Source organism: Bactrocera latifrons, unplaced genomic scaffold, assembly GCF_001853355.1.
Source record: "Bactrocera latifrons isolate USDA-ARS-PBARC rearing strain unplaced genomic scaffold, ASM185335v1 scaffold_31, whole genome shotgun sequence".
Taxonomy (NCBI): Eukaryota; Metazoa; Arthropoda; class Insecta; order Diptera; family Tephritidae; genus Bactrocera; species Bactrocera latifrons.
The window spans coordinates 508,496-532,969 of record NW_017536741.1 but is presented as its reverse complement, the minus strand read 5'-3'; the positions used below and the strand labels follow the sequence as shown (position 1 = coordinate 532,969).

Sequence of the window (24,474 nt, the reverse complement as noted above, 5' to 3'; positions counted from 1 at the left end):
TAGCTCGATACGTATCTATCAAAGGTACAAATAAGAATTAGTTTTGCTTCCTTTTTCTTCGAACCTTGCGTATATTTCACATAACTATATAGTAATTTATTTGTTCAAAAATATTGCAAAAACTTAGTTCAAAATAAATATACCGTTACTATGAACAGTAAAAGCAACCTTGCTCTGCAAAATCAGCTGTTTTATCGAAAAGTCAAATAACAACAATAACATTCACAAATACTTGTGGGTCGAAAAGTAAGTAATATTGACAAATTTTCTGAAAATATAAAATTGGCAAAATTAAAGTATCAATTTTTATTTCAATTAAGTAATAATTTATGTAGAAACAGCGCTTTTTGTTCGTGTGTACATTAATATACATAAACTTTTTATTATTTTTTCTAGAAAAATATCTGAATTTACCCTGGAAACGCACATTAAGTTATAATGGTTTTTTCTCGCCTTATACGGCCATTATTGCAAACCCGTTGTGCCTTTGGTCGATCTCTGGAAGAACGAACCAAATTAGCATATATGACACAAGGTACTCATTTTCGCAGTGGTGCATTGAAGCCTAAACCTCAACAAACACCTTTTGGTATTGTGTTTGTTTTCTGCGCCGTGCTGCCCGGTCTCTTTCTTGGTGCTGCTATAAGCAAGAGTGTGGCCAACTTCTTGGAAGAAAATGACCTTTTCGTACCATCTGAGGATGACGACGATGATGACGATGACTGAAACAAGTTAAACGTCCGGCAGGCAGGAAAGCCATAAAGTGAAATTATAATCATTATTTAATAGCAAACTAGACTTTAATTTTTCCTCAATAATGCTTTTAGTTAATATTTTCGTTTAGTTTAATATTTATTAAAGCATATTTCAACTAATAAGTCAAATGTATTTAATTTAGAGGATAATTGGAATTGATATATAAAAGCTACAACTAGCCGTTGTTATAGCAAACGTTCCTCGCCTCCCAAAGTAAGATGCAGAAAATTCGAGGGGGTTAAAATCGTGAAATAAACCCTTTTTTGATTATATTATATTCACAATTAAACGTTTAAGACAATTTAAATAAATTATCATAAATTTACAAAGACACAAATATTATTTTTATTACATCGGAAATTTCACAATATAACTTAACGAGGTTATAAAATTATTCAATCTGCATAAAGTTGCAGATCATAATAATGCATTAAATGCAAGATAAAAAAAGCTTGATGATATACTAAAAGGAAGCGCGTTGAGTAATTTCCGTGACTAGAAGCACGCACACAATAATTAACTAACTTCAAGATTACACAAGTTAAACACTAAATTTTAGTGACTAAAATGATTTAAAATGATCGAATTATAACACTAATGCAACATCATAAGATTCGCTAACAATAGGAATACATTTATCTTTTCAAACACTTCTTTTATAACTGTACATACATTTATCTATGTAATGTTACGGCCACGCAAAAAGTTTGCTACAAGCAAAAGCAGAAACGAACTAGTTATATAAATGCTGCCAGGTAGCGAACGGCGTATTGGAAGATTGGGATCACTGTCACGTTGCGCAAAAAGTTCCAAGTCCTCCTCATAAGTAGCAAAGTTGTTCCAATTTAAGCATTTTCGCACCGCATAATTCCATCGTTTATACAATTGTTCCCGCCCTAAATCAAATTAACAGGTTGTTTAATTTATTAATATTGAGAAATTCACTTACGGTTGGCAGTGGTTGTTGGAGTAAATGCATCCACGGGTGGCGGATACATCACTTCTGCCTGAAGTAAAGATACTACATTCATCGTTATGCCAGCACATATCATTGCTCCTAAACATGCTGGTGATGTCGTTTGAGGCCTTTCCAACAGACAACCAACGATGTCCGCAATAAATTGCACGAAAGCGTTGTTCTCTGCATAGTCGCCACAAAATATAATCCGTTCTTTGTGGCTTTTTCGATTCCAAGTTGGTGTGTCACGTTTAARTGCATCTAATACTTCGTGAATTTGGAAACCAGTTGCTTCATAAGCAGCTTGCGTTACATTTTCTGCTGTGGTTTGACTAGTTAAACCTAGTAGGACGCTGTGAAATAAAAAATATATGGGTAACAAYGCATAATCTAAAGGCTTTAAAAGCTTACCCTCGCGCATCATAACGCCAATATGGTGCGTATAATCCATGAAAAGCAGGCACAAATGTTATCTCTGAACGTTTTGCTGCCAATCCACAATCGACATTTAAAATACCTGTTTTTGAGGGAAATTAATCGTAGAATGTTTTCTGTGTCTACGTCAATAACATACCTGATGAACAAGACGATGAAATCATTGAACTTTCTCCAAGAAATGTGTTGAGGACCTCAACAGCATTATCATTAGAATTGATTTCAGTGCATATACGTAATCCTTGCTTTAGCCATCTGACCGTAGCCCCGGCATTAGAAATAGCACCTTCTAAGCAATAGTAAGCAGGAACTTTTGGGCCTAATTTATATGCTACTACTGACAGTAATCCATTAAAAGAATCTATTAACTCTTCACCCGTGTTTAGCAGCACGAAACAACTGTCATCAATTATACAAACATTTTGACCAACTTTTGTCTGTAACTGACCTAATAGGGCAGCAGACTGTTCGCCAATGCACTATAATGAAAATTAAACTGAAAGTTGATTCAACTTTAAAACATTGAAAAGTAGTATTACATACCGCTGCTATTGGAAGTCCGTTTAGAGAACCTCCTATTACGTAACCATATAATTCAGAATTTGAGCGAATTCGCGGCAGTATTTCCATGGGAATACGAAAAAATTGGCATATCTTAGCATCCCATTGGAGAGTATGAACGTTCATCAGACTTGTATAACCTGCATTGGTAACATCAGTCATATGCACTCCACTTAAATTTGATCCAGTAAGATTCTATTTAAAAAGTATAAAGTTTAATATTTTACGAAAATTTATAGCGATGGTACAAATATACCCATAAAATCCAAGAATCAAGTGTGCCAAAGAGGCATGTGCCCACTTCTATTGCTTCTGATACAGATGTTATATTTTCCTGAAGCCATCTGATTTTAAACGCGCTAAAACATGTACTTAATGGTAGCCCTGTTTTGTGTCGCAAGTAATCTACATCGTAATTTACATTGCCAAGAACCGTCTTCAAAAGTGAAGATGTACGGCAGTCGCTCCAACCTAATTATAAAGTATAACTTTCAGTCTTTAGTATCTTTATAATGTGTATGTAAAGTGATTTTTACCAACAGCATTATACAAAGGATTTCCCGTCTCTTTGTCCCATAAAAGTGTTGTTCCACGCTGACTGCAAATACTTATTGCTACTAAATCATACGGATTGATTTCCAAAATAATTAGATTTTTGTACGCAGTCTGCACCAAAAAAAAAAAAAAAAAAACAAATATTAATAAAAGAATATATAAAAGAAATGTTGATTAACTATTATACTTCGATGCATTCTTGAGTACTCTTCCATATTTCCATAGGATCATATTCCAACCAACCAGCATTGTGCACAATTTGCCGCAATTTCAATTCATGAAATGTTAAAACTTCCGCATTTTTGGTTGAGTAAATCTGAAATTATTTATGAAAATAAGTTAATATTTTTGTTGCAATGTATGTATGTTTCTGTTTAAAGTTTTAATCATACAAGGAATCGGCAATGTGTACTGCTCACGTAGACCACACCAATTAAGGGACCAAAGTTCCCAAAACTGGGACTGCCCATGACATTAAGTAAGTGAGCTGAAATACGTATGCAGGCGTTTTTAATTTGAAAAGGGTATCCACTTTAACGCAATAATAAATGGATAATTGATTTGTTTTATCAACAGACATTCACGCCGTACTTTGTTTTTGCAAAAACGATTGCATAAAAATAAACGTGATTGAATACAATTGTCGTTCTATCAAGCATCTCTGCCGTGCTTGACAAGGGCCCCGGTACAATCAATTTTCAAAATCAAGTGTCTAATTAGAAGTATCGTCGCTCGACCGATACAGCTCAACCGTTTTAAACCAATGTGGACGCTTTTTTACATAAATATTTTTATAATTAGTTTAATAAATATATTTTATATTACAAATTTTTGTTTTTATAGCTTTGAGAAAATCTGTATTGGCGACATCTACTGGAATTTTACAAGTTAATATCTTGCATTAGTTGCCATAACATCGTCGAAGGACATGCGCAGATATTAAACAATAACAAATTGAAACAAGTAAAAGGATGCAGGAGTTATACTAAGCAGGTGTTGAAAAATATTAGTTTTCCTGGTGAAAATCATTAAAAATATAATATTATCAATTATATTCAAATAAAAAACTTTATAAGATATATAAAACGTGATCGTATTTTCTGAAAAATGCGCGAAACCTATGGGCCGGACTTTGGTAAGCTTTCACTAGTTGGGAAGATATCCCTCACATTTAGCTATGTGATTTAAAACCCAATCCATTTATGGTGGAAAATGTCATAATTATCCTCTAATTCAAATTCGAATAAATTTTAGACGATCGTCTGATACGTTTAGTGCGCGATAATCCGGCTATATACGATGTTAACCATGAACATTACAGACGCTATCAAATTCGAATCGCAATCTGGGAAAGAATTGCTGCGGAGATGCGAACACCGTGTAAAAACACATAAATTAAAATTAACATAGAAAATATTTAATATCGTATAAAAACTAATTTCAGCCAAATTTCTTCAAACCAAATGGAAAAACATTCGATATAATTACTTACAAGAACTTAAAAGCTTGGAAACGGGTTTGGCAAATGCGAATATTAGAAAACGTCGGTTTACAGAAGATCTATCTTTTTTGCAAAATACTGCACAAACCTACAAAAAAGTGCCGCATATGAACACATCATACAACAGCTCGTAAGTATAATTCAACATCCCACTGATTGTAAGAAGTATAGACAGGATATTACATTATTTCCAGCGATAATGATAGCAACAGCTTCATGTATATGGACCCTCAAAACACCAGCACATTTGAAATTATTGAAATAGAACACAGTGACGATGGCAGCGAAGCAAGGGATCACAGGATTAAAAATTATAACGTTGATGTCGCTATGCCATCCCAGCAAATCCACGAGAATGTAGATATTTCTCTACCTAATAATAATGATTGCTACGACGACGAGCAGATACTYCCAGAATTAAATATTCCAACCAAAATTGAAAAATTAAACAAACCACAGCAAGATCATACAATTCAACATAAAAATATATCAACTCCACTTCAAAAGGCTGAAATTGATAGCTCAAACATGGTAGCGCCAATGGCGCCTTCTTCACCCTCGCATTCAAACACCTCAAGTCTTTCGTCGCAATTACTAACGCCAATCGTAATTTTGGGCAAGGAACGGAATTGTGAAAATAATAAATTAGATCCAAAGCCAAAGCAGGCAGAAACGGCAGCATTCCAACGGCAGCCAAATGATATTATGACTACTGCGTCAAAAAGAAAGTCTATGCCGGCTCCATTTCCAGTTTTGACGCCTATTAATGATCCAATTGAACTATATTGCCTCTCATTAGTAGATAGTTTGCGTAACATGCCACGGACAGAAAGGGAACGCGTTAAATTTGAGTTTGCCAAAATACTTAAAGACGCCAAGTATAAGGATCAAAGTTAGTTAGCGTTTCAAATTACATCATTTAATATCACTATTTAATTGTACCATAACTCTAGTTGGTAACTTAGAATATTGGTCATAATATTTCATTTCTATAGCTGTAAAGAAAACATTAATGTCAAAATAAGGAACATATTTTTAAGTCCGAAATACAACTCAAATGTTTCTCTAAAAATACAAGGTTTTGCGTTGCGTCTATTTTATTTTTATTTCCACTACTCCAAAATCCACTTAAATTTCTAAATACATCAGCGTATAAACTATAGTTAGTGTAAAAGACGAAACGAAATGTCGTTTTCATTTCTATATCTAATAAGAATATTTTATGTTGTGTTGCTTTCTTTCACTGTGTTTGTTTCTTATGTTTTTATTGATGTTACAAACCGATGTTAATAATGTAGACATTCAAGTGAGTTGACACTGTGTAAACGTTTGTGTGATCTCCTTGCGACAGAATTATAGCTAAAATAAACGTAGGTTTCATATACATGTATATTTACCACTTTCATGGTAACTTTCAATTTTAATTCTCACACATTTTTTTATCTGTATATAAAAACAAAAAAAGAAACAAGCTACTCGCGCCAATAACATGTATTTTAGTCTAAAAAAAAATCTAATTTCGATATATTTTTATTGAAATAATAATGAAAATTAAGAATGCTTAGTCGTGTCAATCCCGTGAAAGTCAAAAAAAAAATTTGCTTTGCAAATATGGTCTGGGACGCGCTTATCAGGTAAATAACCAAGTAATGAAATCACTGTAATGTTTTACTATTGCTATATGGGAGGAAGTTGTAATCACATTTATTTGACACAGCTATCTTAGCAAGGATTACAGACACAGTATCACACCTTTCCCTTCAGGCTGTTTTTAAATATAACCTTCAGGTTATTACTTTTACATCTTAGATTACTTCCAAAAATACTCATTACTCACACATTTTGGTACCGAGTTTAAATTTTTGGGATGAAGGGGTTAACAATCTTACTAATATATATCTAATTAAATTTTTTACAAGAGTATAACAATTATAATAGAATATAAAATTCAATTATGTAGACAAAAGCCCAATTAATTTTATAACTGTGTTTAGCACTGAAAATTACTTCGGTGTTATACTAAGAAAAGTTAGAATTTAATGAATATAGTATTCAAATGATTTTGGATCATTTTTATACCCATTGCAAAGCCGAAGGGATTTTCTGTGATGCCATATTAATAGTATAGTATATTATATTTTAAGAATATTTGAATAACGATAATTTTCAATTCTGGTTTTCTTTTAATATACAAAGTTATTAACAGTGCGAAGGCTGTCTTAGTTTGGGTGTTTAGTTTTACTATCAGAAAGAGTTGCAGATTCTATTTTACGCGGTGTGCCAGCTGGTTCAAGTGCATTAGCAAAATAATCATTGTATGGTGTGTTCAGTCCACTTGTCGGCTCTCTTTGTTGTTGCTCCAACTGAGGCAATTGCCTTGAAGTACTTGGTCTATTCGCTTGATCAACAGCTGAAATAAATATTTATTTTTATCTATTATTAAAAAAAAAGTAATATTAAAAACATACATTCCAATTCATTTTTGTCATTGATATCTATGATGTCTGAAAGATCATACATTGGTTGGTAGGACATTAGCTCCGAACCTGTTAATTATAAATGGCATTAATAAATATATTAAGATTATTAAACATCACCTTTGATTAACACACCCTTTTTCTCATTGTTGGGTTCATTAACCAAATTTAAACCGAATGGTCCTAAAATATCGGAATCATTGAAAAGCTATAATAAATAAAACAGAACATCAGTGAAATATATTTAAAATTAATTTTTAAAATATGTGGACAATAAGAATATTGGTTAAACAATAAACTGTGCAAAGCCATAATAATATCAAATGAGCCGTTTTATTATTAAAGCCTATATATTTTCACACATTCTTAACTTTTTCAACGTTATTTTAAAGTTTCTTTGGCAATTTGATACGTATTGTACGGGTTTAACAGTTTCATTAATCACACTTTTCAGCCATAATTTAGCTCAGACTCAGATTTAAATGAAAACGTCAATAATTGGCTGACCTTCGTGAGAAACTCCCCATCCAGTTGTGATGACAGGGAAAATCGATTGGTTGTAYTCGTGTTTGTAGCATCTCCGTTCTAGTTTTTGGCACATTTGCAGAATTTCATCAGAAAAATCGTTTTATGTATCATGCATTTATTTTTTGAAGACATAATGCAGTTTCATTCAAAAATGTTTTGTTTGTGTACATTTTTGTTAGAATTCATATCAAAAAGAGAGAAAAATAATAATTGTAAGTCGTAAAATATTATTTATAATTTAATTCATAACTTTTAAGCAAGGAGTATTTTTGAAATAGTTTCCAAAAATCTAAAAGTATTAGACAAAGTTGCATTCACCATGAAGCAAACTTGAAAAATATTTTTGTAAACATGTGCACAATATTCATATAAGTGGGTTTTGGTTTATTTCCCTCATTCAGTATATTTAGGCACTGGTGTGGAAGAAAACTACAACATTTTTTATATTAATTTCATGACCATTTGGTATAAAAATAAAATTGCGTCGAGTTGCTAAGGCTATACACTATAGTTACCACAAAACACTTAAATTGAGGTGCAACGAAAAAAAGTGAATTGCACGTGGTACACATAAGGGAGGAACTAACATTTCAATAATGGAATACTTACGCCCAACAGAGTATTTGCATCTAACGAATAGCCATCACTGCGTAGCAAATCCTTAAGCGATTCCAATTCATCCTGCACATTATCCAAATGGTCGTTCACTTCATCACTAAATGTAAATAAATATTAAAGAAATTAGTTGCCAGAATTCCTTATTGTAACTAAGATCTCTCTCAGTTACTAACCGCATAATTCCCTCATTGCCAGTACCACCGCTTTTATATTTAGCTAAAGACATATTATTTCCATTATTGATGGTCTTTCCCTGTTGTGAGGTTGTAGGAGAATTGTTATTGCTCTGCCTGTCTTCGTTGCTAAATTGGTTGACAGCAGCTGCGGCAGATGTTGAGGCCCTATTGGAAGCTGTTGCTCCGTTGCCGCTATTATTACTACGCGCGACAAATGAAGAAAACTTGCCACTGTTAGCTGTTGTTCGACCATATTGTATTTGTTGCTGTTGTTTCTGTTGTTGCTGATTATAACTATTTGGCTCAGCGGATATTAATGGAGATTCCTAAGATTTTAAAATATCTATCGTGAGAAGAAAATTGAATTTATGCACATGTTTAATATAATCTCACTTCAAATATATCAGCAGGCATTTCGGATGTTATAAACTCATTTGAATTATAAAAATTTGTCGATTGGCCTAGTAGGGGACTCTTGTTAGCTCTGCTGACTGGTGATATGGCAGCAGTAGCTATATTGCCAGCATTTAGTAAACTAGAACTACTGCGGTTAGCTGCAAGATTTTCTTCAAGACTTCCGGAAACGCTTGCATCTGTGTTATGGTCATCTGGAAAATCATTAAGGAACGACATTGGATCGATTTGTGGCTCTTTCTCGCTTTTGATTAATAGTGTTGACTGGCGTTTTTCTTCAACGTTTCTTATCTTCGACATTGAAGCGGTGATATCTGTTGAATCATCATCATCATCAATTTGTTTACGGCGTCGCTTATTTCTTTGTTTCAGCTGCTGTGAGCGTGCCATTTGTTCACGAACCATTGGTGTAGTCAACACGTTCTCTTCGCTGTAACTTGGCGATGCACCAGGCATGACGTCGGTATTATGCGCGTCTATTGCATCAGGTACCTCGGTAACGTGATAGAAAATCTGCGATCCATCGGGATTTACTGACTGTATAATTGATGAGTCCGATTCCATACCGATTTTCTGAGATGTCATGTTGTTTATTGCATTTACACTACTCTTACCACCACTGCTACAAGTCGGACCAGTCACAGCAGTGTTAAGTGCGTCATCCGTACTCTGATTCGAAAAGTCGTAGTGTTGGGATCCTTGGCTAACACTAGAATGGGGACGCTCAATGTTTAGCGGTGATCCATTTCCTTCTGTATCATTATTTGGAATCATTTTACTATATGGACTGGAGGCATCCCTGGCATATTGTTAAAGTAATTAAGGAAATATGTCTTGTATTGGAATATTTATATTTTATATAATATATGAACAGTAAACTTACATTAGATCAATGTCAGGATCGGCGACTTCGTCAAGCAACTCTTCACCCAGCTCATGAATAACTGGTCCACATTCAGATTCGGATTCACTCTTATTGCGAAGTTTTGTATTGTCCGGTGTATCATGTATCATTAACTGCATATGTCGTTTTACACTTGTCATGTTGCGCGATGGTTGAACAATTGTGATTAAAAATTGTATGAGCTTGAAAGCAAAGGAAAAAACATTAACAGAAAAAATCAATCAATACTAGTGTAATATAACTTACTTTATTGACAATTTGCTGTTGCTTGGCATGTTTTTGCCGTAGAGAGGCTATTTCTCTCCATAAAGCCTCATTTTCCTGCTTCATAACTGAAAAACGTGAGTCAAGCGAATCCTGTCTACCACGCATTGCTTTAACATCTTGCAGCACTTTCGTGACAGCTTCGGGCTTCAAACCTGATTTGTCATCTAAACTTTTTGTATTGGCGATTTTTCGCTTAATATGCTCAAGCAAATATGGACAATTTCGCTTGAAGCATGGATGAGAGAATTCCATTTCRTCCCGATCAAATTTTAGGCCACCATTGTCAATTGATGTTATCTTATGGAAGCCATCTGAAATGTTAATAACGTTAATATAACATTAAATTCATTTAACTTTAGTCTAGTTTTCATTCAACTTACACATATTTAATTGTCGAATAAAACTGGCCATGTTGTTGTGCTTGTAATTTAGAGGGAGCAATTCACGAGCAAATTGAGCTTGATTTTGAATTATAAAACTTCGACCATCCTGAAAAAAATATTATTACAACTATCAATAATATATGTATATAGCCATGCTATCGATGTAAAATAATGTGTTTTTCAATTTTAGTCAGCTTTAAGAATATACATTCGTATGAATGTGGTAAAACTGACCACAATTTAGATATTCATATAAGGAATATCCACGCTATATTGTGGCTATGGACTTTAAGCTACCATTATAAAAAATATTTTTGTTATTGATAATATACGGAATTACTATACATAAACTTAACAAAAAGAAAAGTGCATTACTATATGTAACGCGTGGTTGATATTGAATAACAATCCACTGTTAGGCTGTTACTTGCGAATAATTGACGATACATATCAAATAAATTAAAAATCACTGGCATTGTTGCCAAATTTCTTTAAGCAAAAAAAAAAACAAATTTTAAATGAGTGCACATGTTTCATATACATAAATGTTACATCTATTTTTAATGACATGTATATAAACAACTTACCTTATTCCAGCAGATGAGATGATTGGTATCCGGATCATCCACCAGTCGCCATAACTTAGCCAAGAAAGCCGGTACGCCGGCTCCGGTTTCACTAAAAGTGTGCATTTGTTCTTTTTCTAGAAATTCTTGTTTAAGTTGATCGGCTTCTAAGTGTCCAATGCTCGCTTTTAGTTTAGTACCACTTAATTTGTTTTTAGATGACTTCGTTACAGTAGTTCTCTCTTCCTAAAAATGTTAATTATGTATTATGATTTCCAAGAAAAGTATATTTCTAAATAAGTCTTTTGCTATAGCTCAATTATGTTAATTAACAAAACATAAACTATTTTAGATGTATTAAAACAAAATTGTTTTCTGCAAAGTGAATGAATTACACCACACCTGTGTGTCGTCATAAAGTATTTTTTCTATTCCCAGTGGTTTTGTTTTTCCGTCAATTTTACTACGTGCGTTTGCCATATAGATAGGTTTCTTCACTTTCGTTTGCTTTGTACTTATTGATTAGAAACTGAAAATCATTTCCATTTGTTACAAGTTTTTATTACACTGCTTCCAAGCTTTCATTTATTTGTCTCTGTATGATTTTTAACAACTGTATTTTATTGTTGTTTTTCTTTGACTTAATCTTTTTAATCACTTGTATTCGATTACTTTAAATTATAACTTTGTTAATTAACTTCTGAAAGCCTCTTTTTCCTCAAAAACAAAAACACGAAAGACCAAAAGTGGAGACGAAACTAATCGAATAAAAAACAAATGGATGGATGGACAACTAACGCACGGAAATAAAAGCAAAGGCGAGTGTCAAAACGTAAATGGTAACGAAATTTAAGAAGTAGCACAATATTGGAAACAGAACGACCATCACGAATATCGTATTCGAAGCAAAACAGGCAAGGGAAAATTTCCAACTTTTACCAATATTTTAAAAGCAAATCCAGTAAATATATGCTTCAAATACAAATCTGGCGTATGTAAATTCAATCGTACTACACTTTTTTTACGACTTTTTCACTAATGTTGAAAGATAATTTATATTTTTTCAAAACTTATGTAGCGTATTAAAAAATGTCTGACTTCACTGCGTTCACTTYTTCATTTGATTGAAATTCACAACAACAAAAAATATAAAAGAGTGTGATAGAAAGGTACACGTTGTCTACTTACGAGATTGTACTCTTCTTATAAGGGTTATCGCTATGTTAATTTCAACAAATTATTTATTTAATTTAAAAAGTTTGAATTATCTGAAAATGCTACATAATAATTATAAAAGTATTAACTTAAACTTTATAAATGTGGAAATGCTTGAACAAGTACTCAAATATAACGTAGAGACATAGAAAAACATAGAAAAAATTTGCATTGTTATCGAGCGAGCTGTCAAGCTTTCATAGTAATTATAAACAAAGACTTCGTTTTTTTGTCAAAAAGAATAAGAGAATAAAGCGTGGTCCAAGAAATGGCTGGACGAAACGTTAAAGCGAACTAATTTCAGAGAAATGTGTATAATATTATTAATTATTTCTGGTCATTTAGGCAACCCTGTTACTAGAGTAGTTGTCAATAACCAATTCTAGCCTGGAAAGTGAAGAAGCGCACGAATTGGGAAGGTAAAGAGAAATGGGAAAAATCAGTTCGTGTGTTGGGAAAATGGCTGACAGTGTTAATACAAATTCCGAGTGGAAAATTTATATTTCATTATTTGAATATTATTAAATATGATTGCAAATCGAATAAAATAAACTTTAATTTCAATATATTTAAGATTTTATAAAATACTCCATATTAGGTGAGTTAAGAGGGACTCGGAAGTAGAAAATTTCCAAGAGTACGAAAAATGCTTTACGAATCTTAACTTGTGTAAATTGATCACGTTCTTTAATGTGCTTTGTATGAAAAATGATTTAATTGCATTAATTGAAACAATACTGCTGATAAGTAAAATTAATATAAAATTTTGAACATTGGTTTACAAGAATTATTGAAATATATGTGTATAATCGTTTACACTGTCTGTTCCAATAATGGAAAATGAAAAGTGCACATTAATTTGTCCTCTTCACACCTAATGTCAGCCACTTGCCGGTAAAATAAGGTAGTATTGCCAGCTGTTGTAAAAAATATTGAACAAAAAACCATCTTGGTAGAATTTTTGCATTCTGTCACTAATAAACAAATGTATGTATAACAATTTCTTCGCCAATTGCAGATAAATCGAATATATTAACATCGGAATTACTATTAGTCCATCTATAGTCTTGGCAGAATTTTCTAACCATGAATAGTGCTTCTTATGACCTAAATGTTCACCAGGATCCTCATAATGTTCAGCATCAAGCACCGAATGAACGTTTATCACATCATGCCAATATTCAACCAGCCCTTGGTAACTTTTTCCTTCCTCCTGCTTCGACTTTACCCATGTCTGAGCATCAGCAATCAATACAATTACAACTTCCAAATGTTAGCACATGTGCAGAAAAGGGACCCGAAATTACCACAAATTCAATACCGATTACAACTACCGGAACAAGTGAATTATTCGGTCCACGTCAAATACCATTGACCACTACCTTGGGCAAAACTTTTTTCAATACGACTGTTCCTGGAATTCAACCATCATCACAGAGATTCTATGGCGGGGTAGCAACGACGTCTTTAACTTCTACATCATCAAATTCCATGCAACAAGCGAACCGGCTGCAGCATCAACATGGCAATACTATTTTAATAACAAATAATTTTTCTGCAAGTCAATATGGAACTTCAGCGCAGRTGCAACCACGAGCCACTTCAGGAGTTGTTAACAGCAGATCGTCAGCAGTTAATACCCTCACGGGATGTTACCACAACGGAAACGCCAATAATATTCGTATAATTACAACACTGCCAAATACGTTGCAACAACAACACCAACAGCATATATATAACAATGCTAAAGATGAAGCCGCTGTTGGGCACGACGATATAATACAACTCCCACAGTTCTATCACACACCACATCAGCAATCTGCTTATGCTCAGCAGTTGTCGACAGCATTACCAACTCATTTCACACAACAACATTTTTCTGCTCCAACTTCATCGGCGACTGCTTTGCATATCACGCAAGATGATGCTCAACACCAATTCTTTATGTCTATGTCAAATAACACAAACGATGGCGTAGCTGCAGCAAATAATCTTTCRTCTGCTCCAAAGCTGATGTCAGCTCTTACAGAAGAATCTTCAACAGTTGCTGATGGAGTTAACAGCTCAGCCACATTGGTGTCTTCCCCCGCCTCAACGACAAGTTCGAACTCAACTCTTGTGTTGGATCGAATTAATATTTGTATTAATAATCATTATAGCGATACTTCCGGGATTAATTCTGGTATTGAATCTACCGCAACAGTGGCGACTTCTGCAATAACATCACCCGATAATACATATTCTCTAGCTACTCACACCCCACAACAGCCATCTCCAATTATACCAGCAATTCATCACAAAGTAGTGCTGGACCCGGTTAGTAATGGTGGAACGATACATAGCGATTCTTACGCTAGCAACGATTCTACATTAGTCATTGATGAACCGGACTCTACAACAACAACTCCACATACTCCACCCACCTCCCCCGAAAATAGTACTTCACCACCTTTGTCATTAAATTTGGCGCCTACGAGAAGTRCATTAGCTTCACAATCAACATCTTCTCAAATAATAATTGGAAATGCATCAATTGAAACTAAAAGAAATAGTGTAACATCACAAACAACGGTTTGTACACCTACAAAAAGAAGACTAATGAACAAAACCATATCCAATGCTGCGGGAGAACCCTTTGCAACAATTACGCAGAGTATTGACCTACTGGATGATGAAGAATGCGAATACGTCATTAGCGATGAGGAGAATGCAACTGATACTGAAATAGTGACTAAAACGAATGAAATATCTGAAAACAGCATTGTCGAAATAGAAGATARTGAAATAAAATTTTCAACTCCGGAGGCAATACGCATGAAAAACACAACGAAATGCGATGACGCTTCTTCTCCAAATCTTGTATTACAGCAWCATAACATTGCAGTATTACACGACTCAAGTGAAGATGTCGATTTGAAATACACAAAATCGGTGTCACCACAATCGCCTGCACCCATAAAAATAATCCAAGTTACTCCTAATGAAACAGCCTCACCAGTAACTCTTCTTACACCACCAACACCTACTACTTCGTCCCCTAATTCTCTTGATAGCTTAATAGATGACAAGAAATCTGCAAATTCATCCGTTTCTTTATCAAAGTCCAGTTTTATGATGGGCGAGGATGTTTTTATCCGAAAGGATGATGGCCGTCAATATCTGGGAACGGTTATCGGCAGCAGCGGTGATTCTGAGATGAGTAAGATGCAAAAAATTCAGTACTTGATACGTTTTGACGATAACTCCGAGCTATGGTGCGGCATTGATGAGATGAGGCGGCTGGAAAATAGTGGTGGGAATGGTAATGCTCAAATGTGTGTAGCGTGTAAGCGTGTCCAAGAACAAGATGTTATAGAAACATGTGAGGATTGTCGGCGTGGATATCATCGTTGTTGTACCAGAGAAACCACACCGGGCAGCGGCGTTTGGTTTTGTCTGCGGTAAGCTCAAAATAAACTTATAATTTTTACATATGTATTTATACAATATTTAAAATTTAGTTGCAGTAAGCCTATGAAGGATCGAGCAAAACTAGTGGACAAGCATTTATGCATGTCGTTAGTTCAAAACAAGTATGTATAAATAAGGTACTAACACAAGGAAAAAATACTATATATATATTATCRTTTCTTATAGATACAAAAGTAGCGACGAAATTTCCAAAATTTCGTCATCTTCACAACGGATTGCTCCACCAGATATATATGAATTTCGTGTTGAAGAAAACGAAATATTTACTTCAGATGATGAAATCCCCATTAAACATATAATGGAAAAGAGTCGTAAAATAAAGGATTCAATACAAAATGTAAACACAGGTTGTTTGAGGCAAAAATCAGTCAAAAAGCATAACAATAACAATACTATATTGTCTGAGAAGATATCGGTTCTGGACGATGAAAATGCTAATGATGCTAATAGTACAATACAGTCTAGCCATTCAATAAGAAAAGATAAAATTAAAGAAAAAGGTGTATCTCCATTAAAGACACCGCAGTGTTTAACTGGAAGTATTAAACAGGTTACAGATGAGAGTGAATTTGATTGCAAAATCCTTGATAGGGCACTCATCTCTAATGCAGTCAACCCCAATTCTGCGTCATTAGTATATAACAATGTGTCTCCAATGGTTTCAGAGCGGAACAGTCGTAAGCGCAAAGCATTTAAATTATCAAATTCCTACAAGGAGGTTGCTGCTGAGGCAGCCGCTAAGCGATATGACAGCAGTCGCATTTGTGATTCGTCATCTGATGAGAATTCGTCCAGTAGTCGAGGTACATCACTTGATGTTATCATCCCACCGCCGAAAAACTTTTTAGGTCTTAATAACCCTTTTCGCTTAATTACACCTAAAAAGAATATACCCACATCCCAAACGACAGGAACTTCATCGGGATGTGTTCAAAACTTATTAAATTTTAATCGAAGCGGTACAATGATTAAAAGCAGTATTTTTAATACAACAGCTTTGGACTTCAGCTCTAAGCTGGCAGCGCTTAAAAACGCAGGTATTTTTTCAAATCTAAGTACAAGTAATTTAGCCAGGGCTGCCGGACAGCCCCGAACAGTACGCACAATCAAGCGAAGATTGAGTGCCAAAGACATAACAATTGGTCCGAATCAAGAGGTGCGGAGGAGACGAACTCGTCGCCTATCATCAAATGTGGAGGTGAAATGGTCAAATATATTTGTAAAACACTTATTTATTTTATAYTATACTTTCAGGTTATTAGTACAACAACAATCAATCCATTTCCTAGGAACTTTTTCCCTATACATGCCAAAGACTTGATTACTACACAAACCCAACTCACAACAACAAATACAACTAGAGTATTGTCCACATTTAACAAGCAGCAAAGTCAACGTCAAACCACAACAGCTACAACTGCATCATTTTCATCAATATCATCATCATCGTCATCGTCTTCGTCGCCGCCAGGCTCCACGAGTTCGGGGGTGGATGCACAAGTAGAAATAATACAACAAGCTAAACCGTCGCATGGTCGACGGTTGAGGCAACGCCCCCAAAAGGTTTCACCCGCTAATAGTCGCCGTAGTTCAATTTCTAGTGCAAGCACTGTATCATCGACTAACTCATCCAGCAATATAACGTTGGCAACATTACAACAGCAACAACAGGATTTACATAAAAATAACAACAAAAGCTCAAATGCGAATAGTATGCAAGATCTTAAACAGTCCGTTAAGGAATACTTTGGTGGCGCAGTGAATCGCATTGAATCTGGTGAACAATTTTGCATTCGTGCCAAACGACAATTGGCCGATGGTCAAAGGCAATATCTAATTGAATGGGGCGATATGGCAACAGCTTCGTCGCAAGCACAATTAATCCAAAAAATATCGCCGACAACTACAAAAATCACAACAGCGACGGTAGAATGTGAACACTAAAAGAATCTACTTTTCCCGTACAAGATTTATATTTTATGCAAGTTTACTGTGTATAAGTAAGACTTATTCCTGGACATTTGTTCAAAAGTCGCTGTCGGATACATTAAGTCATATACCAAAATTCGTGGAACGTATGGGATATTTATATACAGTCATATGATTTTTACGATATTTGCTAATTTATATGTTGCCTTAAATTATTGTTTGCATATAATATATTTGGCATGTTAATTGTGAACAATGTGAATTGTAAGTAGAGCACTACAATATTTTTAAGTTTTTTCTTTAATTTGTATATTGGTACAGACTGTTTATAGTAAATTTAAGTCCCAATCGCATTAATTGGCTGTTATTTATTTTTTCCATTCTTAAAAACATATAAATACATGAACGAGTAAYATTTAAACAAAACAAGAAATGGTTTGCTTGACATTCGGTATTTTACTTTCACATACAAAAGAAGTAATACGATTTGTGTATTCGTGTATTTCTAAGGATATAGCACTTGAGTTTGATTCACTTCAACCTACTACCAAACCATTAAACCAGTCTAATATTATATGCAATACAATGCTATAAAGATATTGAATTGAATGATTTTATTTCGCTTTATACTTTTCGTTTTAGTTATAATATTGTTTCCGCAAATTTGGGATATAAATATAAGTATGTATATTTCACGTATTTTTGAGTTATAATTTATTTCACTGCCAGTTTTAGTTATGTATATTTAATGATTAAGTAACATATACATATAAGTATTAATTTCGAGGAGTATACTGAATGAAAAGTTTAACATTATACAGGTTTGAAAGTGCAATGGCGCAAATAGTAATTTACACATATAAATTTATATACATACATAAAACATACTAATATAYGCACTATGACAAGAGCGAACAGCCAAACTGAAATTTGCGTGGTTAGGCGATTAAGTTTCTTTGGATCAAAATTCTGGTCAAACTTAAGCCCACTGCTGAAAAGTTTTATAGCCAAAATCGGTATAGTAAATTAAGTAAAATTAAAGTTTTGCGTCTATCATTAAATATCTTTATATATGGTATATGTTAATTAGAGTTTTTTTTTATTGAGGAGGATTCCAATAGCGAAATTGTAGTCTGGATGTTATATATGGATAACACATTTCCATTATTTTAGAAGCAACCCATACGATTATGGAACTATTGACAATTTTTTGAGTATTATAAATACAAATTAATTGAATTAAATGAAATATGTTTAGTATGTAATATGTTTAATTGGGATGTCTATGTATTAAAAAAGTAAAAGGAAAAATAAATGTTTGTTTCAAAATATTCTATCCACAAATCGTTTAAACAGAAAACACCGAATAACAGCTTCAGTTCATATTAAATTATATAGAATGATTTACTTATATAACTGGTGTATCCATATGTACATATGTACGTGCCAACATACATATATACACACATAGAAAATAAATTTCTATAGCAACCCTTTCTTTATTTTGCATTCAGTTTTCTTGTTAACTGCTTTCAATTTACGTTTTTAATATATTTTTTAAATACATACATAATTTTAAATCTATGAAGATAAAATAATTGCCATGAGTAACAAAAACGAATATGAAAATGGTAAGTCGGCCAGAATAAAATTAATAATTGCAGAAGGAAGTTATATTTAATGTGCATTTGTTTGTTCCCTTTGGCAGCTGAGATGTCTGCCGAGCGAGCTGCTCAGGTTGCCAGTGTCATGCGTATTGTAAATGAGTCCATTGAGAAATTAAAGATATCGTTGCTGATCCCTCGTGTGTTAGAGAACCCATTGACGGTTAGAAGACATTTGAAAGGAACAAAATATGAAAAGTGCTGGCATRCCATACAATCATTCTTAATTATAAAGGTATGTCAGTTTTGTAAGCGTACATCTTTCAAGCTATAATTTTGCGGTCTTCTCCATCCAACAGAAAACGAATGATAAAAAATTTAACCCTGAAGAAAATCTACAACTGTTACAATTAATCGACATGTTCCATGAAAACTATGAAATGTTGCATTCATTGCCCGATTGGCTCGATGAATTGAGCGATGAGGATAAGTCTCTATTGAATGCTTTTACACTTTTGCAAAATATAGCTCAAGAACGATTGAGTAAATCGGCGATGGCTGAGTTGGCAAAGGAAAAGAAAATTCATCAAGTTTATCATGATAACGAGCAGATGAAGAAAAATATAGCAGGTAAAATGTGGATTAAGGATTGTATAGACGATTTCTATACACATCCAAGSGTACACTCTTTATTTTCTTATAATATAGAATTCCAGGGAAAATTACACAACCAAAAAATTAACTTACGTTGGAAGCTAGCTGCAAAGGATGGTGTTATAAAAAAATATGAGGCTGATCTAGCRTTTAAAAAATGGGACAATAATGTGCGCATTAGAGAAGAACTGTAAATATATTATGTTTGCCTTCATATGTATATTAAATACACTTATGAACCCATTAATCYAGTCACGTTATTTAGCTTATTCATTGCTATATTGCAGGGTGAAGTCCAGTAGACGAATTCACAATATACATATGGCCAGTGTTATAAAGCAAAAGGATCTGGAAGAAGAACTCGAGAGAACAAAGGCAGCTTATGAAAAAATGTTAAAACAAAACCTCTTACATGAAAAGGAGGTGCGTGATGAAAAGTAAGAAATAATGTCCGAAYATACTTCTTAATTTTTGATTTTTTTGTATTCAATTTAGATACCTAACTTTTTACTAAATTAGTTAAACTTAAAATGACTAAATTAAGATTTTAACATCATTATTATAAATAATAATTTAATAGTATGTATTTGAATATTTTTAGAAATAAACTACTCTTACAATTGCAAGCTTTGTTGAAAAAATTTGATCAGAATATTGGTGAAAAAATTAAAGAGAACGTTTACCTACAAGAAGAATACGACGAGCAGAAAAAACAGTTTGATGAATTTCTTATCGAATACCAACGAGAAGAGGCTGAATATGAAGCCATTGTTAAAACAAAAGAGGAGGAAGATCGTCGGAAGCACGAGGAACGAGTAATGCTATTCATGATGACGCGTGCAGCGAAAATTATTCAACGGGCTTTTCGRAGATATCGTCGTAGCAAGAAGAAAGTTGAAAAAAAGAAGGGCAAAAAGAAGCGCAATTAAATGTTTTATATGTTTGTGTGTACATACACTCCTCATGGATACACTTTAAATCTACGGTAGATCATTGAATCTAGGCACTCAATGAATTTTTAATACATCGAGAAACATTTGAGGAAAAATTATTTTGGAAAAATTGTAGTTTTCGTTCTGCATGTTTGTAAAAAACAAATAAAATAATTCTCGCAATCAACCAAAAAAAGAAAATATTTTGTTTGATTCTTATCTCAAAAATGTCTCGTTTTTCCTTTCGCATTTTGATTGTGCAAAAAAAAGATTAAATGTCCGATAGTTAGCCAAATATTTTTTAATTCCGAAATCCGATTTTATGTGCATTTCAAATTTGTGAACATTTTTTTTACTATTTCAATTGATACATACAAACAGAATCGCCAACGTCAATAATAAAAGTGTGCCCGATACTACTKTGGAAATCCTTACAAAAGGTGTCCGTCGCTATAAAAATATTCATTGCTGTCCTGTGAATACTTGGTTAAAAGCGGTGATTTGCAAAAGGATTCATTTATTTTTCGATCAAAGGTAAATTATATTTTCTTTATAAATAGTGTTTAGGAACAATAACGAAAACATGTGTCTTAGAAATGCATAAAAATTTACAATAATACATATTTTAATAACAAAATGTGTGTGCATTTATATTATGACACTAAACAATCCTTAAACTATAAGGAGATTAGAAGTAGAGTGTAAACACTCCATAACGTAATCGAATACTTGTTACAACTCTGAGGTTCATCAATCGCATTCCACGATTGAGAGGTGAATGGAATGTCGAAAATGGCGTATTCGTGTGAACCGAAAGAAAATGAAAATTGAATTGAATTGAGTCGTGTTGAGTCCGACGTGGTGAGTGGTCGTGTGGTAAATTAAGCTCGCGACTATCACATATTTTTGTGAAAAAATCATTTAAAAAACCAAAAAAAAAAATAAAAATATATAAAATCAACAAAAAAAAATTGCAAAAAGTAGCAAAAATCGAGCAAGTGTATAAAACGTAAGTAAAATTACAGCATAATGTAATCTTTATGTATAACCGATAAAAGTGAAATTCGATTGTGGCGTGGCATGGCGAAGCAAAGCTAAAGAAAAATGGTGGTCGTTTATGCACACGAGGTTTTCAAAAAGAGGGTTCCTGGGGGGAAAAAACAGAATAACACATGTAAAATTKTTTGAAATTTTACTTTACGTATTTATGGAAGGTGTTCGGATTTAAAAAAATTGTATTAAATTTAATTTATTTTGCTTGGTATTCTCCATACTGAATAGCAGTTGCCAGCGCCGCATTAGTACGAAACGTGTTTCTTGGGGTTGCCACTTTATTTTTAGCATTTTAACTTGGAAAAATTTGCTGTACTATAATAATAACTAATTTGTTTCTATTTACAGTTCTTTTAAGTTTTTCTTTTGTGTAGATTTTTCTCTTCAACGTTATTGAAGAGAGCGATTGAAAGAAGCGTGCAAAGATAAATTTGTATCCGACASATAAAAAAAAAAATGAATTCTGGAGGACCCAACTATCAAATGGCATCACTTTATGTTGGCGATTTACATCAAGATATAAACGAGGCTGGTTTATTTGAAAAATTTTCAACCGCTGGTCCGGTATTATCCATTCGGGTTTGCCGTGATGTAATTACACGTCGTTCACTGGGCTATGCCTATGTAAATTTCCAGCAACCAGCTGACGGTAAGATTTTAAAATATTTATGGTAGCGAAATATGAAGAGGAATTCCAATAAATTTTTTTTAGTTTTTTTTTTTTTCTGAGATGAGATGTTTATATTGCGAATAATAGTCGATTTGATATGTAGTGGAAGGGAAGTATTTAAATTAGAGTGGTTATAGATTATTTGATCTGGCATTACTGTAGTTTTCACCACATGTGTCAGCCATTTTTAATGCCAGTACATATATTTGTACCTGATTTATAGGCTATCATGGGGGAAAGAGCAATTTTCTTTGTTTCCGTTTTAMTTATGTTTTCATTATTAACTCTGGACCGTAGGTTATGTGAGTTATGACTCAGATGTTTTCATACCATATATTTTGTATACATGAATATATTTAAAATTCSCTAAAAAAATGTCACGTATGCAGAATTCATGAGTGTTTTTCTTCAACTTTCACCAGGCTATGTATTATAGTTTATTTACATTATTATTATTATTATTTTTTTTTTTTCTGGGGTTCAGTGACTTCACATTGATATGTATTTATACTTTTTTTTATGTACATATATATATATTTTATTTGAAAAACCACGATTACATTTGTTAGACTGTCAATTAGTTGAGCAATAATTCTATTTATTTTTTATTTTGTATGGGGATATAGTTTCAATTTATATTTACGTTTTTTAAATTTTAGTGCAAATGCTACGTTGACACTTTCGTACGTGCTTTGCATGACAAGCACATCTGTGAAAAGAAATTTTACTATATGACTTGGTAATATCGCGGTAAAGAGACATCGGTGCATGTTGTATGGTCGCTGCTACAAATGTTTGAAAATTATCTATTTAGTATTTATTTATATTGACATATGCGAAGTATTTCAGATACACACTTTTTGCTAGAAGAATATTATGGAAAAAGGGAGGGAAGCATATTAAACAGAATAATGTGCACAACAATTTTTCATTTTAAATAAGTTTGTAAAATCCTTGTAGAAGAAGTATTGATGAACAATTCAATTATATTTTTTATTATTATCACAATGCATTTTTCGTAACGTAGTTTATGAGTTATCGAGTGCCCACGGACTATACACAAAATGCAAGAGAAAGATCGCTTTATTTACCATGCTGTTCTAATTAAATCCTATTATACTTGGCATCATTAGTAAGCGAACAAAAGAAAATTTGCTTTAATAATATATTATTTCAATTATGATTTGACTTATACAACTTTTTAAATAACTTTTATTAGGACAAACATAAAGTTTTCACAGTTTGTCAGAATTATTTTTAAAACAATACTGTTTTACAATTTGAGGAAAACGAAACTTTTTCTACCATTGAATTCCATTAATAACTAAAATATTTATTTTACTTACTTTTTTAACAGCGGAGCGCGCGTTAGATACGATGAATTTTGATTTAATTCGTAACAAGCCTATACGCATTATGTGGTCACAGCGGGACCCATCTTTGCGTCGTTCGGGTGTGGGAAATGTCTTTATTAAAAATCTTGATAAAAGTATTGACAATAAAGCGATTTTTGACACTTTTTCTGCGTTTGGCAACATATTGAGTTGTAAAGTTGCAACCGACGAAAAGGGCAATTCAAAAGGATATGGTTTCGTACATTTTGAAACCGAAGAATCAGCTAACACTTCGATAGAAAAAGTCAATGGCATGTTGTTAAATGCTAAAAAAGTCTACGTAGGTAAATTCATTCCACGCAAGGAACGCGAGAAGGAATTGGGAGAAAAAGCAAAACTGTTTACCAATGTGTACGTAAAGAATTTTGGAGAAGATTTTGATGACGAGAAGTTGAAGGAGTTATTTGAGCCTTTCGGGAAAATAACCAGCTATAAGGTAATTTAATACTATTT

General features: G+C 33.3%; 7 protein-coding genes across 17 annotated transcripts in view; 5 read left to right on the top strand and 2 right to left on the bottom strand.

Annotated features, from left to right (window-relative positions):
* The first annotated feature begins 150 nt into the window (after positions 1–150).
* On the top strand, positions 151–878 carry LOC108970787 (essential MCU regulator, mitochondrial). 2 transcript variants are annotated; one of them, XM_018936361.1, is made up of 2 exons: positions 151–246; positions 397–878. In XM_018936361.1, the coding sequence occupies exon 2, from the start codon at positions 439–441 to the stop codon at positions 724–726; it is 288 nt and encodes a 95-aa protein (XP_018791906.1). In that variant the 5' UTR covers positions 151–246; positions 397–438; the 3' UTR covers positions 727–878. The 2 variants fall into 2 exon arrangements, with proteins under 2 accessions (XP_018791906.1, XP_018791908.1); XM_018936363.1 differs by lacking the exon at positions 151–246 and adding an exon at positions 296–319.
* A 199-nt stretch (positions 879–1,077) lies between these two features.
* Positions 1,078–3,867, bottom strand: LOC108970783 (glycerol kinase). The gene is made up of 9 exons (XM_018936356.1): positions 3,658–3,867; positions 3,453–3,581; positions 3,247–3,376; positions 2,967–3,181; positions 2,693–2,905; positions 2,289–2,628; positions 2,126–2,231; positions 1,706–2,067; positions 1,078–1,652 (listed from the first exon to the last, which is right to left on the bottom strand). Exons 1-9 carry the CDS (start codon positions 3,733–3,735, stop codon positions 1,435–1,437), a joined length of 1,791 nt encoding a protein of 596 aa, XP_018791901.1. The 5' UTR covers positions 3,736–3,867; the 3' UTR covers positions 1,078–1,434.
* A 112-nt stretch (positions 3,868–3,979) lies between these two features.
* Positions 3,980–5,840, top strand: LOC108970750. 2 transcript variants are annotated; one of them, XM_018936302.1, is made up of 5 exons: positions 3,980–4,030; positions 4,109–4,400; positions 4,520–4,645; positions 4,710–4,896; positions 4,961–5,840. In XM_018936302.1, exons 2-5 carry the CDS (start codon positions 4,373–4,375, stop codon positions 5,661–5,663), a joined length of 1,044 nt encoding a protein of 347 aa, XP_018791847.1. In that variant the 5' UTR covers positions 3,980–4,030; positions 4,109–4,372; the 3' UTR covers positions 5,664–5,840. The 2 variants fall into 2 exon arrangements, with proteins under 2 accessions (XP_018791847.1, XP_018791848.1); XM_018936303.1 differs by lacking the exons at positions 3,980–4,030; positions 4,109–4,400 and having other exon boundaries at positions 4,559–4,643.
* A 212-nt stretch (positions 5,841–6,052) lies between these two features.
* LOC108970747 (heat shock factor protein) lies at positions 6,053–12,207 on the bottom strand. Of its 6 annotated transcripts, none has more exons than XM_018936292.1 (13): positions 12,039–12,207; positions 11,502–11,857; positions 11,121–11,345; positions 10,531–10,639; positions 10,130–10,461; positions 9,863–10,065; positions 8,959–9,778; positions 8,563–8,891; positions 8,381–8,486; positions 7,751–7,828; positions 7,364–7,451; positions 7,235–7,312; positions 6,053–7,176 (listed from the first exon to the last, which is right to left on the bottom strand). In XM_018936292.1, the coding sequence occupies exons 2-13, from the start codon at positions 11,577–11,579 to the stop codon at positions 6,986–6,988; spliced, it is 2,637 nt and encodes an 878-aa protein (XP_018791837.1). In that variant the 5' UTR covers positions 11,580–11,857; positions 12,039–12,207; the 3' UTR covers positions 6,053–6,985. The 6 variants fall into 6 exon arrangements, with proteins under 6 accessions (XP_018791837.1, XP_018791838.1, XP_018791839.1 ...); XM_018936293.1 differs by having other exon boundaries at positions 11,502–11,770; XM_018936294.1 differs by having other exon boundaries at positions 7,379–7,451; positions 11,502–12,207.
* A 558-nt stretch (positions 12,208–12,765) lies between these two features.
* LOC108970746 lies at positions 12,766–19,050 on the top strand. 3 transcript variants are annotated; one of them, XM_018936289.1, is made up of 5 exons: positions 12,766–13,218; positions 13,333–15,754; positions 15,815–15,886; positions 15,951–16,983; positions 17,040–19,050. In XM_018936289.1, exons 2-5 carry the CDS (start codon positions 13,401–13,403, stop codon positions 17,727–17,729), a joined length of 4,149 nt encoding a protein of 1,382 aa, XP_018791834.1. In that variant the 5' UTR covers positions 12,766–13,218; positions 13,333–13,400; the 3' UTR covers positions 17,730–19,050. The 3 variants fall into 3 exon arrangements, with proteins under 3 accessions (XP_018791834.1, XP_018791836.1, XP_018791835.1); XM_018936291.1 differs by having other exon boundaries at positions 12,871–12,912; XM_018936290.1 differs by lacking the exon at positions 12,766–13,218 and adding an exon at positions 13,248–13,266.
* Positions 19,051–19,146: 96 nt separating this feature from the next.
* LOC108970749 (meiosis-specific nuclear structural protein 1-like) lies at positions 19,147–22,414 on the top strand. Its single transcript, XM_018936301.1, has 7 exons — positions 19,147–19,345; positions 19,423–19,613; positions 19,678–19,948; positions 20,027–20,162; positions 20,260–20,409; positions 20,574–21,438; positions 22,306–22,414. The coding sequence occupies exons 1-6, from the start codon at positions 19,318–19,320 to the stop codon at positions 20,899–20,901; spliced, it is 1,104 nt and encodes a 367-aa protein (XP_018791846.1). The 5' UTR covers positions 19,147–19,317; the 3' UTR covers positions 20,902–21,438; positions 22,306–22,414.
* The window catches only part of LOC108970748 (polyadenylate-binding protein), a 5,504-nt gene continuing 3,423 nt past the window's right edge, over positions 22,394–24,474 (top strand). For both annotated transcript variants that reach the window (XM_018936300.1, XM_018936299.1), the window contains exons 1-2: positions 22,394–22,606; positions 23,985–24,457. In XM_018936300.1, the coding sequence (XP_018791845.1) occupies positions 22,414–22,606; positions 23,985–24,457 (666 nt within the window). In that variant the 5' untranslated portion in view covers positions 22,394–22,413. The remainder of the gene's footprint in view (positions 22,607–23,984; positions 24,458–24,474) is intronic.

Bases quoted from the DNA above. Each gene is read 5' to 3' on its own strand.
- LOC108970787 (XM_018936361.1), top strand. From the start codon at position 439: ATGGTTTTTTCTCGCCTTATACGGCCATTATTGCAAACCCGTTGTGCC.